The 18,215-nt window shown below is 36.3% G+C and overlaps 2 protein-coding genes across 2 annotated transcripts; both read right to left on the bottom strand.

The window, feature by feature from the left end:
* Positions 1-13,574: 13,574 nt before the first annotated feature.
* Positions 13,575-16,079, bottom strand: LOC115990950. The gene is made up of 4 exons (XM_031114717.1): positions 15,870-16,079; positions 15,579-15,716; positions 13,942-14,111; positions 13,575-13,737 (listed from the first exon to the last, which is right to left on the bottom strand). The coding sequence occupies exons 1-4, from the start codon at positions 16,077-16,079 to the stop codon at positions 13,575-13,577; spliced, it is 681 nt and encodes a 226-aa protein (XP_030970577.1).
* An 812-nt stretch (positions 16,080-16,891) lies between these two features.
* LOC115990949 lies at positions 16,892-17,341 on the bottom strand. The gene has a single exon (XM_031114716.1). The coding sequence runs from the start codon at positions 17,339-17,341 to the stop codon at positions 16,892-16,894; it is 450 nt and encodes a 149-aa protein (XP_030970576.1).
* Positions 17,342-18,215: the final 874 nt, after the last annotated feature.

The following is an 18,215-nucleotide window of genomic DNA, read 5'->3' as shown; positions in this document are numbered from 1 at the left end:
GCATATTGTAAAGAAGTTCTATTATTAGCTTTTTGGGTCTTAATACATTTCCCATTTTTATCTAGTTTAAATGGGGTTGTTCTTTTGAGCCAAAAAAAAAAAAAAAAGTGGTTGTTCTTTGTATATGCTAGGCCTAGGGGGCAAACCAAAGGCCTAAGGCCCCAATACAGAATGTTTCTTTCTTAAAAAAAAAAAAAAAAAAAAAAAAGGCTTCGTCCCTATTATAAAAGAAATCCATAATTTCATAATAATAATTTTTTTATAAATTATAAATTGCATCATTTAATTTAGTCATATTACTTTTATTAAGAATTACATTATGTATTTATGTATATGATAGAAATGACGTGAGTGGTGGATGCTTGATAATTTTCTTGTTTTGATGGATAAGAATAGATATTGATGCAAACAGATTTCATGTCATATATGCACTAAAACTAAGGTCGTCTATACCGCGTAGACCATGAATTTTTTTATTATGCACTAAAACTAAGGTCGTCTATACCGCGTAGACCATGAATTTTTTTATTATTATTATTAAAAAGTTTCAAATACAACAAGACCAAGAGCGACTTTTACCATTTTCTTTTATATAAGCTAATTTTATCTTTTAAAAAAGTTTCAAGCACTAAGATTAAGAGTGTGTTTAAATACCGCTTATTTTGTTGAAATTGAAAAAATTATTGTTAAAAGTATTGTATATAAATGTAAAAATTAGTTGAAATAATACAATGAAGCGCATGAATAGTAACAAAAATAAGCTGAATAGTGAAATAATTTTGAGCTTTCAAATTACAATTCTGCTTCTTTGTCATGTGAAGCAAGCAAGCATTACAGTATCTTCTAGCTAACTATCCAACACAATTAAAATCATATTATTGTGAGAGAGGAGAGGGCTGGAATCTGGAAAAGAATATTATTAAATTAAAACCAAAATGGATCCCACATCTCATTCTCAGAAAGAAAAGCTTCATTTTGGTATCACTCATGGTAATGACAGAAACTTCACTAGCTCTGCTAATCAATTAACTATTAATTATAATGGCCCTACGTTACATGCCTTCATCATCTTAATTAATTAATAATTTTGGCCCATCTATATATTTATCGCTGCAGAAAAGATCTCTTTATTTATCTCTATCTCTACTGGACTATTGGATTAGTCTAAGTAATGTATTACAATATAATTATATTTATGCATGCAATATTGTTTTGTGTTGTGTTGTGTGGACTAGTAACAAACAAGTAGACTAGTTTGAGACTTTGCATATATGGTTTGGGATACAACAAGTTGTCTTTGTCTTTGAAAACTAACTCCAAATTAATGGCATCCTACTTGAGCTATCCTAGCCTAGCTAGCTATATATCTTATCAGGAGGAGGAGGGAGTATTAATTAATTCCTCACAGCTAGATAAACCCCTTAAATTTAATAACTAAATAAAAGTGCATATATAATTTTAAGTTGACGATCTACTTATTATTCCACATGCCAAATTTACACGTTCCCATAAAAACTCTAACTAAAATCATATTTTGATACATGATTGGAGTTATAATTAATAACTTATATTTCTGAAATAATAAAATTGTTTTTTAATTTTAAAATGAGGTAATTACACTCATCTTTCTTAAGATTTTGGAGAATAACACTATGTACACTCCAAATTTGAAGAGAAAAGACACTCTCCTCTCTTAGAGTTTGATGAAACTAACACTCTCCCCTTTTTATTATATTAGTAACGAAATACTATAAATTTGTATAAAAATTTATTTACAAAAGTTTAAGCATGGTTAGTAAAAAAATAATTGATAAATTTAAAATAAAAAATGCAAAATTTATCAAGCACCAAAACACTTGCAACAACAAATATTTTCATAAATCCGTTGAAAAAAAAAATAATATGCAAAATTCATACTTAATATTTTAAAATGCAGTTTAATTAAAAATTTTATATAATGAATTTTAATTCTAAAATATAAGATAAGTTTTGAAACATGCCTTTAAGCAAAAGGCACGTTAGTACACGATATTTTTAATATTAATTGAACAAAGTTTAGTTAATCAAATGTTAATTAAAGAGGAATGTGTTTTTCCCTTAAAATTTAGGATGAAGTGTCTTTTTCTCAAACTTCAAGGGAGGGGAGTATCGTTACTCATTTTAAAATTATAACTAAAATTGTATTTTAAAACACGGTTTCAACTTTGTGTCTTGTAAATAGTAAACAGTATGAAACTATCACAACTCAACTTATAAGTTAATTATGGGTTCCAGTTAACGTAACTGATAAAGTCTTTGATAGTTAAATAAGAAATTTGGGGTTCAATCTCTGCCTACACTGATTGGTATCTTAGTCTGATGATAAGGAATTGTCATTAGGAGCGGACACCATAAATTGAAACTCTCTAAAAAATAATAATAATAAAAATAAAAAGTAAAAACTCATAAGTTAATTAGTGAAAGAAGTAGCTAGCTCTCAACACCCACCTAATTAATGTGGTTGTGGTGTGGAGTTACATATATGGGTGATTCTCATTTCCCAACAATTAATCGATAACACATACCCATAATTTTGTATGGTATAAAAAATTATAAAGGGAAATGTTAGAAAAATGCCCCAATGCATTGGTTTAGAAATATTTTATGGAAAAATGAGAAAATAATTAATTTTTTTATTAGCCTTTTATATTTTCCATAAAAATAATGTCAAAAATTTCATAATTTAGTTTCTAAGCAAAACACACCCTCTAAGTCCTATAAGTTTTAGTTTTGTCATTTCAATCCTCTAAATTTCATTCCTTATCAATTAAGTCCCGTTAATGTTCTGTTAGTTTATTCAATTAACTTTTATTTTTTTTTATTTAATTTAATTTTTTTTTATTTCTTAATTTTAGAAAAAATGTTGATTAAAAAAAAAAAACTCTCCGCTACCCTCCAAGCGGTGATCGATCTACTAAACAATCAGTTGGGATACATGGGTTAGGAAGAGACCCTCCAAGCCTAATCTACCCAATGTACCTAAGCCCTCCAAGCTTCTACTCCAACAAGGCTTCTCAAAACTATATCTTGTATAGCTCTCTGAACCCCAACAAGCTCCATATTGCATCTATCATCCTTGGCTTCTTCCAATACTTCCTAGTAGCACCAAAACCTTAGTGAACACTCTGAAAGGGTGTGATAAGTGTTTGGGCTATCAACCTCTCAATGATATGAAAATGAAGAAGTAGGAGTTGAGGAAAATCCACAAGCAATTGTGTAGAAGATTGTGGGTATAACAATCTCTAACTCTCAAAGTTTATGACTAGGATTTTCTATCAGAAGCACTCCTCAACATTTGTGGGTAATATGGTTATATATAGTGTGAGTATAGAAAGTATGTATCAAATAGGACAATCTGGCAAAACAAAATATTTTGCGAGTGTCTTGTGGGAAAGCCTTACCCGCGAGCTATTCGCGAAATACAGCAGTCTCCATCCTGTCTTGACTTTTCGCATTCCAGTCATGTACAAGGCACATGCATCATTTCGCGGGATGCTTAGTCGCGAGATACCCGCAAAAGCTCTTCAGCCTTCAATTTGCTTGAGTCTTCACACTCTCTCTCTCTTACACAACCCTTACAATTAAATCCCACAATAAATATAGGGTACAAAAGATTAAATAAAATTATAATCAAATTTGGCACGAAATTAAAGCCAACAAAACATATAGTTGTAAATTACAACATTACAAAATATATTGCTACAAAAAAGATCTCTTTATTTATGTATATCTCTATTGGACTATTGGATTAGTCTATGTAATGTAATAAAATATAATTATATTTATGCACGCAATATTGTTTTGTATTGTGTTGTGTGGACTAGTAACAAACAAGTAGACTAGTTTGAGACTTTGCATATATGGTTTGGGATACAACAAGTTGTCTTTGTCTTTGAAAACTAACTCCAAATTAATGGCATCCTACTTGAGCTATCCTAGCCTAGCTAGTTATATATCTTATTAGGAGGAGGGAGTATTAATTAATTCCTCACAGCTAGATAAACCATTTAAATTTAATAACTAAATAAAAGTGCATATATAATTTTAAGTGGACGATCTACTTATTATTCCACACGCCAAAGTTACACATTCCCATAAAAACTCTAAATAAAATCATATTTTGATACATGATTGGAGTTATTATTAATAACTTATATTTCTAAAATAATAAAATTGTTTTTTTAATTTTAAAATGAGGTAATTACACTCATCTTTCTTAAGATTTTGGATAATAACACTACACTCCAAATTTGAAGAGAAAAGACACACTCCTCTCTTAGAGTTTGAAGAAACTAACACTCTCCCCTTTTTATTATATTAGTAACGAAATACTATAAATTTGTATAAAAATTTATTTACAAAAGTTTAAGCATGGTTAGTAAAAAAATAACTGACAAATTTAAAATAAAAAATGCAAAATTTATCAAGCACCAAAACACTTGCAACAACAAATCTTTCCATAAATCTGTTGAAAAAAAAATAAAAAATAATATGCATAATTCATACTTAATATTTTAAAATGCAGTTTAATTAAAAATTTTAAATAATGAATTTTAATTCTAAAATATAAGATAAGTTTTCAAACATGCCTTTTAGCAAAAGGCACATTAGTACACAATATTTTTAATATTAATTGAACAAAGTTTAGTCAATCAAATGTTAAAGAGGAATGTGTTTTTCACTTAAAATTTAGGATGAAGTGTCTTTTTCTAAAACTTCATGAGAGGGGAGTATCGTTACTCATTTTTAAATTATAACTAAAATTGTATTTTAAAACACGGTTTCAACTTTGTGTCTTATAAATAGTAAACAGTATGTAACTATCACAACTCAACTTATAAGTTAATTATGGGTTCCAATTAACTTAACTGATAAAATCTTTGATAGTTAAATCAGAAATTTGGGGTTCAATCTTTGCCTATACTAAAAACCGATTGGTATCTTAGTCTGATGATAAGGAATTGTCATTAGGAGTGGACACCATAAATTGAAACTCTCTAAAAAAATAAAATAAAAATAAAAATAAAAAGTAAAAACTCATAAGTTAATTAGTGAAAGAAGTAGCTAGCTCTCAACACCCACCTAATTAATGTGGTTGTGGTGTGGAGTTACATATATGGGTGATTCCCATTTCCCAACAATTAATCGATAACACATAACCATAATTTTATATGGTATAAAAAATTATAAAGGGAAATATTAAAGAATGCCCCAATGCATTCGTTTAGAAATATTTTATGGAAAAATGAGAAAATAATTAATTTTGTTATTAGCCTTTTATATTTTCCATAAAAATAATGTCAAAAATTTCATGATTTAGTTTAGGCTAAAATGCAAAACACGCCCTCTAAGTTTTACCCTTTTTCATTTCAGTCCTATAAGTTTAAGTTTTGTCATTTCAATCCTCTAAATTTCATTCCTTATCAATTAAGTCCCATTAATGTTTTGTTAGTTTATGCAATTAACTTTTAATAGAAGGAGAAGAGCCACTAAATCCAATGAAACCCAAGTTGTGGCTTTCTATGTTGGTGTTGGTTTTGGTCTCAGTATGTTGTTACATTGTTGAATCCAATTGTAGTACAGGATGTGATTTGGCTTTAGCTTCATACTACGTCTGGCCTCGGTCAAATCTCACATTCATAGCTCAAGTTTTTCAATCTAACAAGCAAACGATATGCGAACCTAACCAAGTCTGAGTTGTTGCACAAGTATAATATCTATCTCCCAATAATTTACTTGATTCTAATTCTAATGCCAAGTTGAATGTAGCGGTCACATGTTCTTGTGGCAATAGCACGGTTTCGGAGGATTACGATTTGTTTATTACTTACCCACTTCAGCCAAAGGACACTACGGAATTGATTGCCTCAGTTGTGAATGCAAGAGTAGCGTTTCTGGAGAGTTAGAAACTGGGAGAGAATTTTACCCCACTCCAGGTGTACTCTAGTGAGATCAGCCGCCGAATGCTTGACATCGTTAAGATTCGCGAATTTTACCACATTCCAGGTGTACTCTCTTGGATTCTCAAATCAGGAATCGGGTGGGGTGGGGTGGGTTTTCTCTTCTTCTTTTTTTTTTTGTTTTTTTTTTTTTTTTAAGAAATAAATAAATAAAATAAATAAAGGTTATCAGTAGAAACTAACCAAATAATAATAGAAGAGTTAATTGGGAAAGAATGAAACTTAGAGTACTGAAATGACAAAACTAATACTTATAAGACTAAAATGAAAATTTGTGAAATTTAGAGGGTGTTTTTTACATTTTGGTCTTTAGTTTATTAATAATTGCCCTAAGGTCACCCGTTAACATGACCCAATTATAAGTACTAGAATTAATTAAGTGTGAACTTGCAGTCTAATCTGCCGACAAGTAGAAATTATATTAGTCCATTAATGGTTCTTTTTTTTTTTTTTTGGAGAAATTAGTCCATTAATGGTTTAGCCTTTTACTCTAGTGGGAAGGTCAACAACTACACGAACTCTATACCAAGTCATGAGCGATAGCAAAGCCAAGATTTTTGCCCAAGCTGTCATATTTTGCCTTTTTCTCGATTCTAGTCCGATTTTCATGCTACTATTTGGAGGCATTTTCGAGCCTCGATTTCTTGAAATTTGATATCCCTGAAAATTTGTGAAATTTAGAGGGTGTTTTTTACATTTTGGTCTTTAGTTTATTAATAATTGCCCTAAGGTCACCCGTTAACATGACCCAATTATAAATACTAGAATTAATTAAGTGCGAACTTGCAGTCTAGTCTGCCGATAAGTAGAAATTATATTAGTCCATTAATGGTTTTTTTTTTTTTTTGAGAAATTAGTCCATTAATGGTTTAGCCTTTTCTTCTAGTGGGAAGGTCAACAACTACATGAACTCTATACCAAGTCATGAGCGATAGCAAAGCCAAGATTTTTGCCCAAGCTGTCATATTTTGCCTTTTTCTCGATTCTAGTCCGATTTTCATGCTACTATTTGGAGGCATTTTCGAGCCCCGATTTCTTCAAATTTGATATCCTTGGAAAACTCTGGATGTCTAGTTTCCAGAGCTTAAAAGGTAGCAAAGCCAACATTAAATTCTTCATTTAGAAATGATGAAGCATTCCTTCATTTTGAATACAAGTAAACTAGAAACTAGAAAACATTTTCTTAGGTTAACATAATTTTACAAAAAAAATAAATAAATAAAAAGGCATACCATCACAATATGGAAAAATAAAAACCCTTAAAGATTCATCAAAACCAAAAATTTATTCCATAAAAAAACTATAAATTTATGTTTTGGTAGGGTCGTTGGGATTCCATACAATTCTACGATCCTACATGATCTTACTTACAATCCTACCATTTTTCGATCCTAGTGTGATCCTAAACATTTTGGTGAGATAGGATTGTAAAATCGTGCAATCCTACGATTCAGATTGCGATTTTGACAACCATGGCTAGCTGGTGTGGCAGTGGCTGATTTGGGTTTCGTGGTTAGGTTGTGGTGGGTGGTGGCTAGCAAGAGATGTGTATGGTTAGTTGTTGTGGTGGTGGCCGAGGGTGTTTTGTGGGTTTGCTAAGTTGCTTGCTTTGTCTTTGAGAAGAGAGAGATGAAGAGGAAGAGAGAGAAAGAGATGAGGAAGAATTAAAAAAATAATATTTAAATGAAATAGCTAAAAAAATAGAACCATTGATGCTAGGTGTGTTATAAAATGAAGTGTTAAAATAAATTAAATAGCTTTTAAGATGCTAAATAGTTAAATTTTTTCCTCCACCATTGCAAATGCTCTAAAATAGAAAAAATAGGTTGTTATGCTAAAATAGATGAAAATTTTTGGACAAACTAATGCAAATACTTTGAGATCTAGTAGCAATGGACAGAAGAAATGTGTAACTTACAAAGTTACAACAGCCAACGAGTAATTTGAATATATATATATATATATATATATATATATATATATATATAAGTAGTGGAAAATTACACTTTGCTCACTTGTGGTTTGCTCGAAAAAAACTTTGCCTACCTATGGTTTAAAGATTGGCACTTTACCCACCTATGGTCCTATTCATTAACATTCTGTTGCCCACCTATCCACTTGCCATTACTCTAACACCTTTCATCTGAAAGACATATTACAAGCTAAATCAAACACACTGAATTCAATATCATGATATGAAATCCATCCTCTTTTCTCGGTGCATTACACAAAATCCATCCTCCCTTATCCCTCTTTCTTTTTTCTTTTTTCTTTTTTCTTTTTCATTATTATTATTATTATTTTTTATTTTTTTTTTTTTTGTATTCAGACTCTTTCGTTTCATTATTGGGTTACTTTCCCATCTAAGATATTTCTCATTCCTTTAACCCAAAACACAATTGTAAGGACTGAATTTGGATTGAACCCAGTGTAGGATTGGGTTTAAGCCCAACAAGCCCAAATAATAAATTTATAGAGCGTGGGTGAAAGAACTAGTTCTACTCCAAAAGATGGACAATAAAAGTTGCTGAATTAAGATTATTGAACACAAGAAAATGAGAAAATCTATCCTCGGCACGGCTTGAGGAGCTTATGTTATAATATCTAGTCTTTTGACAAGGCTACAAGAGTTCACTATATTCTTATAAAGATTTCTTGATTTTTTCGATCCCCCTTTTAGGTCACCTTCCCGTGCTATATATTACAATTTTGGTGTTATCCCTAACATAAACGTGTAGGTTGGATTCTAGGAGCTCCTTCTTGTCCCATCTAACACCTCCCAGAACTATCAAATAGTAGCTGTAAGGCTGTTTGGTCACTATTCAGGTATCACCTCCACATTAATGCGGCTAGAGAGTTAGTTGGGAGGCATTTAATGTGAAGGTAGCAGCCTTTAAAGATATTTGTTGCCTCCCTTTACTTACCCCTTGTCCAACATCCAACTCCTAATTGTGATGTAACTTTGAAGAAGGTCTAGGGTGATATGACACTCTTACTGACCTCAGATTCTTGTTTCCGAGATGGCTTTTCTCCTCGGACGTGTGTTGGACTTATCTCATACTATTTTTATTTCTCTCTTTATACCATTCCCATTATAACCTCATTTGGCCATTCTCGGATTAGTTAATGTCCTCGGATTGGGTCGTAGGCCCAATCCATACAGCCTTAATAATACCTCCTGACTAACTGGCCCCCACAATAGCCCTTCAAAATCTTGTTTTTCGACTCCTTGGGGGGAAATGATGATTTTGATGTCCTCAGCCCATCTTGTTTATAGTTTTATCCTGTATTCCTGATTTCCTAAATGCCTTTTTACTTGCTCAAGGCACGCTCCTGATGCTTTGGCATCTAGAGCGTGCCATCATTAAATTTTGGCGGCACCTTTGTCCCCCACATTCAACGGTAGGATTAAATCTAACGGTGGAGGATTTTTCTAGTTTTACGAGCGGGAACTTTCCCGCTTGTAACTTCTGGGCCACTATAAATAGCTTTTCAAATCAATTTCTTATCCTACTTTCAACAATCATACAGTCCTAGAGCTCATACACTGAACCCGTCTCTCTCTCTCATCTCCTTGTGCTTCTACAAATACTAGAAATTTGTCCGAGGATCCCTTTTTTAAACCTATAAGTTTTCTTAACCCCTCTTAGTTTTCGTTTTAAACTTGTTAATTGTTCTTCAAAAACCTCTTTAAAAAATGGGTAAATTCAAACGTTTAGTTGAGTTCAAGGAAGGTATGGAAAGTTTTAGAGCTAAATATAGGATCCCACCAACAGTAGGCATGAGGTACGCTGCCCAGGGGGAACGGGTAGATGCTAGAAAAACAAGAGAGGTGGTCATTCCCATTATCGCCTTCATAGAGGGGGGAATGACCATTCCCATGGGTACCATCACTAAGAATTACCTCAAGTTCTTTAGACTATCTCCCACACAGTGCGCCCTAAATATGTTTAGGGTCTTGGGGAGTATAGAAGTTTTAAACGAAAGAATGAACCTAAATTTAACCCACCACGATGTGAATTGGGAATACAGTTTGCACCACCTGAAGGGGCAAGGATATTACCTTAAGTCGAGGCATCCCGAAGTAAGGTTAATCCAGTGTCTCCCCACTTCAAACAAAAACTTAAAGGAGGATTTCTTAATCTTTTCTGGGGAATGGCATGATGGCCTACCTTGTCCAACTAAGGAGGGAGAACCAAGTAGGGGTATAGCCGTAGATTTATGTGTCTTGGTTTGCATTTCTCTTTTGTTTCCTAACACCACTATCTCTGACGAAATTTTATTCTAATTCAATGATTTTGCAGATAAGAATTCTACTAAACCCAAGCTCAATTTGCAGGCTGAGGTGTACATAAACGAAGCTGATGGCCAACTGCGAGCGGCACACCTGATTCTCGGGTATACATCCCTTTCTCTTGCCTTCCAAGCCCCAAAGTACGTGATAAAAGCCAACGATCCTCAGCTCCATCATATCAGTGTTGCCTACCAAGGGTTCGTTGTTCTAGAGGGTATTCCACTTCCTGAAGGCACTCCCCATACTTAACCACTTTTTGTTGCCACTCCTTCAATAGGAGCATCATCCTCCCAACTCATTCTTGAAGAAGAGGAAGAAGAAAAAGAAGATTCTGAGGGGATTGTAGACATATCAGACTCCTCGGACGAATTCGAAGCGTTCAACCAGCCGTTATCCCCAAAAAGTACATCAGACAAAATGGGTATCTAGAGGAAATCCCAGAGGAGCCTGTTGGAATTAATAGAAGACCAACTCGGAAGAGGTGCATCAGGGAAGTCCACTCAATCTAAACTTCCCCCTCCTCCTCCCAAATCTCTTCTCCCTCCTCCTTAGCTATCTTTGCCCTCTAGGACTGAACTTGCTAATCCGAAGAGGAAGAGAGAGCAGAAAGGTAAAGACGTGGTAGAGACTGGGAGATCTCGTCCAACTCGTGAAGACGAGGCTCAATGAGCTGCGAAGCAGCAAAAAGTTAGCCACATGTCACAATGAGGCATGGAAAAGGCAGATACTCAACCTCCGAAGTCTCAGGCTTGGCTCCGAGCACCCATGCTCGGCGGTAAGCCTTTGAGAGATGATGCATCACTCAGGGACTTCAACGGGGGCATTGGATGCCACGTTGCTTCGGCCTTGGAGGAGGCTTTGTTACTTCCAAAAGATATAATTGAGTTGTGGAATATCAAGAAGAACGAGGTTTTCCTCAATTGTAAGAGATATTTGGGCATAGTATGATGCTAACCCCTTTTTTTTTACTTATAATTACTATATATATATATATATTTATATTTATATTATTTGTTATGTTACTAACCCTTTTCTTTTAGGCTGTCTAAGCCACTTTCAGGCTTGAGGAGATAACCAATTCTTGCTACCAACAACTGGAAGATGAGAGAAAAAGGCAGGTAGTGGCTATGCAGACACTCAACATTGCTAATCAAAGCAATGTTGAATTGAGGAAAAAGCTGGCTGATGAGGAGCATGCCCGCAAGAATGCTGACTCGGCTCTAGAGAGCACACAAAGACAAGCCGAGGATCAGAGGAAGCGCCTGCGTGAGGCCAATGATCAGTTGGCTGCTTCCAAGGAACAGATGGCAACCCTTAAGAAACAACTAGAAGAAGCCCAGAGGCTCAAAGATCAGGCCGAAAAAGCAAAGATCGAGGCGGAGAAAGCAAAAGTAGAGGCCGAGAAGGCAAGGGAAGAGGCTGAACAGCATGGCTACGACATCAACGTAGTTGAGACTGAGGATACGCTTTGGGCAGAGGTCTCTGCCGTATGCCGTGCCTATTGTGCTCAGACTTGGGAAGAAGCTCTCAACCGAATTGGGGTTGAGGGGTCTTCTAAGCTGAGAAGGCCAGAAAATGTTTATTTCCCCCCAGCCATACGAGCCTCGAACCTCCCTTCCAACCAAGAGAAGGCGGCCTTTATAGTTGCTGACCCCGCTGAGGAAGCCCAGACTCAGGATCATCTTCCTCCCAGTCAGCAGGAGCAATCCAAAGAGCCTGAAGCTCCTAAAGATACCTCTTCAGACAAGGCTTCAGAGGTTCCTTAGGATGAGGCAACTTCTCAAAGTTTCGAGCAGGCTTTAGCTTCAACTACCATACCTGTTGGAGAAGTCCCTAAGGAGAAAGAGAAATTTTTTCCTCCTAAAGCAGCTGATAAAACCTCCAAGAATAAGCTCCAAATAAAGTAAAAACCATAACTCTTTATTTTTATATAGGGTAGTTACAGTTAATGTAATGAAATTCTCTTTTTTCTTTTTAAGATAAGTTTTAATGAGATGTACACTTTACCTTTCCAAATTTACATGGGTTATTATTATTTTATCTTTTATTTATGCAATTTTCATTTTGTCTATTCTTTGTTCATACATAACCATATGCCATAGAAGAACGAAGTTTGCTGATATGAGGGAAAACACAGTTTTACATATTTTAACTGAGAATCCGAGTAGATCATGACTGTTAAATCCACAGCACTATCAAGACATGCTCTTAATTTATCAATTATAATAAGTTTCCAACTCTGAGAAAACATCCAAACGTTTAAATAACAGGCAAGTCCAGGATACTTCAAAATGTTTTAAGTGATGCTCATGGATTTTACTTTGGCTTACAAATTTGATCATAACTCAATTTAAGGAGTATTAATTTCCTCTAAGTTTGTGGTCCAAGGAACTTGACATAACTTAGTTTCTATTTAATACTTCAATAGATGTCAAGGGGTATTAATTTCCACTAAGTTTGTAGTTCGAGGAACCTGACATAACTTAGTTTCTATTTAATACTTCAATAGAAGTCATAGGGTATTAATTTCCACTAAGTTTGTGGTCCGAGAAACTTGACATAACTTAGTTTCTGTTTAATACTTCAATAGATGTCAAGGGGTATTAATTTCCACTAAGTTTGTGGTCCGCGAAACCAGACACAACTTAGTTTCTATTTAATACTTCAATAGAAGTCATAAGGTATTAATTTCCACTAAGTTTGTGGTCCAACGAACCTGACATAACTTAGTTTCTATTTAATACTTCAATAGATGTCAAAGGGTATTAATTTCCACTAAATTTATGGTCCGAGGAACCTGACATAACTTAGTTTCTGTTTAATACTTCAATAGAAGTCATAAGGTATTAATTTCCACTAAGTTTGTGGTCCGAGAAACCCGACATAACTTAGTTTCTGTTTAATACTTCAATAGATGTTATAAGGTATTAATTTCCACTAAATTTATGGTCCAAGGAACCTGACATAACTTAGTTTTTATTTAATACTTCAATAGATATCATAGGGTATTGATTTCTACTAAGTTTGTGGTCCGAAGAACCTCGTATAACTTAGTTTCTGTTTAATACTTCAATAGATAAGGAAACATATGATGCATAATTAGAGTAAATTAAAGAAAAAACTAAATAGGACTATTTTTATTAATAATAATACCTCTTTAGATTGTTTACATTCCAAGGGTGGAGTACAGTTTTTTCATCTAAGTCCTCCAAATAGTATGCACCTATTCCTGCCACCGAAGTTATCCGATACGGTCCTTCCCATTTAGGCCCCAATTTTCCCTAGGCTGGATTCTTGGTGGTTCCCAAAACTTTCCTCAATACCAGATCTCTTACAGCCAATGGCCTCAGCTTTACATTGGTATCATAACCTTGCTTAAGCTTATGCTGGTAGTAAGCCAGTTGAACCATTGCATTCTCCCTTCGCTCTTCAATCAAGTTCAGACTTTTTTCCAACAACCCATCATTACCGTCTGGGGTAAATGCATTTTTTCTCAACGTCGGGAAACCTATTTTTAGAGGGATTACAACCTCGACTCCATATGTCATTGAGAAAGGGATCTCCCCTGTTGACCGTCGAGGCGTTGTTCAATACGTCCAAAGGACATGTGGTAGTTCCTCTACCCATTTTCCCTTTGCCTCGTCTTACCTCTTTTTAAGTCCATTCACTATAACCTTGTTGATAGTTTCAGCTTGCCCATTTCCTTGCGAATAGGCTGGAGTGGAATACCTATTCTTTATTCCCAAATCAGAACAGTATTGCCTGAAGGCTTTGCTATCAAACTGAAGGCCATTATTTGAGATGAAGTATGGGGAACCCTGAATCGAGTAACGATATTCTTTCAGATAAATCTTTTGACATCTACACTTCTGATATGAGCCAAAGGTTCAGCTTCGACCCACTTGGTAAAATAATCTGTACTGACCAGCAGATACTTTTTATTTCCTAGTGCTTTAGGGAAAGGACCTACAATATCCAAACCCCATTGAGTAAAAGGCCAAGGGTTGGAAAGAGGATTAAGAACTCCTCCAAGCTGGTGAATGTTTGGCACGAATCTCTGACACTAATCACATTTTCTAACATATTCCTGTGCTTCTTTCTACATGTCTGGCCACCAGTATCCTTGAGTAATGGCTTGGTGAGATAGGGATCTTCCTCCCATATGACTTCTACAGATTTCTTCATGTAGTTCCTCTAGGAGTGACTCTGATGTCTTGGGATGTACACAAAGTAGATATGGCCTAGAAAAAGAACATTTATACAACTTTTTATCCTCGGACAACCAAAAGCGAGGAGCTTTCCTTCGTATTTTCTCAACTTCTGCTTTCTCATTAGGCAATATATCCCTTTCAAGGAACAACAATATAGGATCCATCCAGCTTGATCCTAACTTGACTTGATGGACCTGGAGCAAATCTCTCTTTGTTGAGGTAGGGGTGCATAAGTCTTCGACAAGTATCACTCAGGGCAAATCTTGTGCCAATGAAGTGGCAAGGGTAGCCAAAGAGTCTGCATGGGTATTTCCACTTCTAGGGATATGCGATAAATCAAAGAATTCAAATTTTGTTTGTATACACCTATCCTGACCCAAATATTCTTGCATTCTTGAATCCCGGGCTTCCAGTTCCCCTTTTACTTGGCCTACGACCAGTCTGGAATCTGAGAACATTTCCACTACCTTTCCACCCATTTTCTAGACCATCACCATTCCCATCAACAAAGTTTCATATCCCGCTTCATTGTTTATAGCCGAGAATCCCTACCTCAAGGACTTTTCAATGTTGATATTTTCGAGGGATACCAGAACTAGCCCCACTCCTGATCCCCGATGCTTTGCTACTCCATCCACATATACTTTCTAGGGTAAGGGGTATTGGGTGGAGATTAAGCCAACTGACTTTTCATCCATGCCATGCTGCTTCGCATCTATTTCTTCAGCAAACTCGGCCACTAGATCGGCGAGGACCTGGCCTTTTACAGAGGTACGAGGCATGTACTTGATGTCAAAAGATCCTAGAATCGTGCCCTATTTAGCAATCCTTGCCTCATTTAGCAATCCTCCCAGTATATTCTGTGCTCCGAAGTATTGATTTGAGCGGTAATTGAGTTAAAACAACCACGATGAGCACCTAAAAATAGTGGGGGAGTTTCCGTGTAGCATGCACTACTGCCAAAATGGCCTTCTCCAGTGATAAATACCGAACCTCGACTTCGTGAAGCAACTTACTTAGGTAATAGATTAGTCTTTGGATACCACCATCTACTCGTATCAACACAAAACTTACCGTGTGAGAGGCTACTGCCAGGTAAGCAAACAGAACCTCGTCCACCTCGAGACTGGACATGATGGGTGGCCAAGATAGGTACTCTTTAAGCTGTTGAAAGGCTAGAACGTACTCCTCAGTCCATTCAAATCCTTTCCACTTATGCAGTAAAAGGAAAAAGGGTCTGCACCTATCTACTGATCTGGATATAAATCGGTTCAAAGCAGTAGTCATCCCTGTCAGTTTCTGGACTTCCTTGGGATTTTAAGGTGCTTGCAAGCCATTAATGGCCTTAATCTGATCTAGGTTTACCTCAATTCCCCTATGAGTAACCATATAGCCCAAGAACTTTCCCGAGCCTACCCCAAACGAACACTTAAAAGCATTCAGGCGCAACTTATGCTTTCTTAGAATTCCAAAAATGTTCACAAGATCGCCCACATGCTCAAACACCACCCTACTCTTTACAACCATATCATCAATATAGACCTCAATGCTCCTGCCCAACGGTGATTCGAACATTTTAGTCATCATCCGCTGATAAGTAGATCCTGCGTTTTTCAGACTAAAAGGCATCACTTTGTAGTGATAGTTTCCAATAGGAGTGACAAAAGCTGTCTTTTCTTAATCGTCAGATGCTAATGGTATTTGGTGATATCCTTAAAAGGCATCTAAAAAACTCATCTGAGGATGCCCTACCGTTACATCCACCAATTGATTTATCCAAAGTATAGGGAAAGGATCTTTAGGACAAGCCTTATTGAGGTATGTAAAATCCACACACACATGCCATTTCCCAGTTTTCTTTCTCACCACCACTGTATTAGCTAACCATTGAGGATAGAAAACTTCCTTGATAGCCCCTGCTTGTTTGAGCTTGGTTACCTCATTCTTGACAGTTTCGGCATGCTCTTTTGTGGGACGCCAAGGTGGTTGTCTCTTCGAGGTGATGGAAGGGTTAACGTTCAGGTGGTGACAAATGAAACTCGGATCTATACCCGGGGCTTCATAAGTGCTCCATGCGAACACATCAACATTTTTTCGAAAGAATTCAACCAATTGTTCCCTTTCCGGTAGAGGCAATTGAGCTCTAACCTGAAGAACTTCTCCAGATCATCGCCAATAATGACCCTCTCTAGATCTTCACATTTCACCTCGTCGACTGGTCCATTAAAGGGCAATGTTGGAGTTTCTGACTGCTATAAGCCATTATCAGCGGTGGCTAAGGTCTCAGCCTCAGGCCGATGTTGGATAGCCGCTACTAGGCATTGTCTGGCTGTAAACTGATTTCCTACTATCTCCAAAACCTGGTCTCTGGATGGGTATTTCATCTTCTAGTGAAGAGTAGAAGAGACGGTCCCTAGGGTATGAAGCCAGGGTCTGCCCATAATGGCCGTGTAGGGAGAGAAAACATCCATGACAATGAAGTCCACTTCCACCACATCCGTGATGGTCTGCATAGGTAATCTGATCTGACCTTTCGAGACAACCATTTTACCCTCAAAACTCACCAGAGGAGAACTATAAGCTGTCAAGTTTTCATATTTCAAATTTAGCCCCCTATACAAGTCAAGGTACATTATGTCAGTAGCGCTGCCTTGGTCGATCATCACCCTTTTCACATCGTACTCACCAATTTTGAGCGTAACCACTAGAGCATCATCATGGGGCTGTATGGTTCCAACTTTTTCCTCATCTGAAAAACCTAACACTAACGGGATGCCCATCTTGGCTCTCTTAGGCATTGAACTAGACTCCTCAGCTGGATAACGGGATACCGACATCACCTTGGAAGGATAAGATCCGGTCCTCCCTAGGGCAGTAAAAATAACGTTTATTATGCCAAAGGGGAGTCTTAAAGAAGCATCTCCCCGAAGCTCCGAATCCGTTTGGATTCCCTGACCACTAGAATGATGCAAGAGTTGTTTCAACTTCCCTTCTCGGACTAACTGGTCCAGATTGTCCCACAAGTTTCTGCAATCCTCAGTAGTATGTCCATGATCCTAATGATATTGGCAATAAAGGTTCTGGTTGCGTCTCATAGGATCTCTTGCCATCTTGTTTGGCCATTTGAAGAACGGCTCATTCTTAATCTTCTACAGCACTTGTTACACTGGCTCTCGAAACACAGCGTTAACCACCTGGGTGTTGGTAGATCCTAGCTGCCCAACAAAGTCTTTCCGAGGTCGGTTATTACTGTATCGATCTGACCTGAAATCCCTCCTCTCTTAAGGGATCACCTTAGCCTTTCATTTTCCCTACAGTTGGTCTTCTTCTACCCTTCTGTATTTGTCAATCCAATCCATCAATTGACGTACACTAGTAACAGGTTTACCAGTTAGAGATTTCCTCAAATCATGCTTGGCTGGAAGATTAACCTTAAAAGTGCTAATGGCCACATCATCGTACTCTCATTCTATTTCATTAAACATCTCCCAGTATCTGTCTGAATAAGCCTTCAAAGTCTCACCCTCCCACATGGACATAGATAATATGATCCCAAAGGCCGAGGAACCTTGCTACAAGTAATAAAGCGAGCACCAAAGGCTCGAGTGAGTTTCTTAAAGGAGTTAATAGAGTTCGCCTTTAAACCGTTAAACCACCTCATCGCCACTGGGCCCAAGCTAGAGGGAAAGACCTTACACATCAAGGCCTCAT

Source organism: Quercus lobata, chromosome 5 (assembly GCF_001633185.2).
Source record: "Quercus lobata isolate SW786 chromosome 5, ValleyOak3.0 Primary Assembly, whole genome shotgun sequence".
Classification (NCBI taxonomy): Eukaryota; Viridiplantae; Streptophyta; class Magnoliopsida; order Fagales; family Fagaceae; genus Quercus; species Quercus lobata.
Note: the sequence above shows the minus strand (reverse complement) of the source record. Positions and strands in the feature narration are given on the sequence as shown.

Excerpts from the sequence above, each read along its gene's own strand:
- LOC115990950 (XM_031114717.1), bottom strand. The coding sequence starts at position 16,079 with ATGTTCGAATCACCGTTGGGCAGGAGCATTGAGGTCTATATTGATGAT. Across the intron at positions 15,717-15,869 it reads TTACTCATAGGGGAATTGAG|TGGAAAGGATTTGAATGGAC; the intron begins GTAAACCTAGAT and ends TTACTGCATAAG. Across the intron at positions 14,112-15,578 it reads TGGCAGTAGCCTCTCACACG|GGTTCCCCATACTTCATCTC; the intron begins GTAAGTTTTGTG and ends TACTCGATTCAG.
- LOC115990949 (XM_031114716.1), bottom strand. The coding sequence starts at position 17,341 with ATGTCGGTATCCCGTTATCCAGCTGAGGAGTCTAGTTCAATGCCTAAG.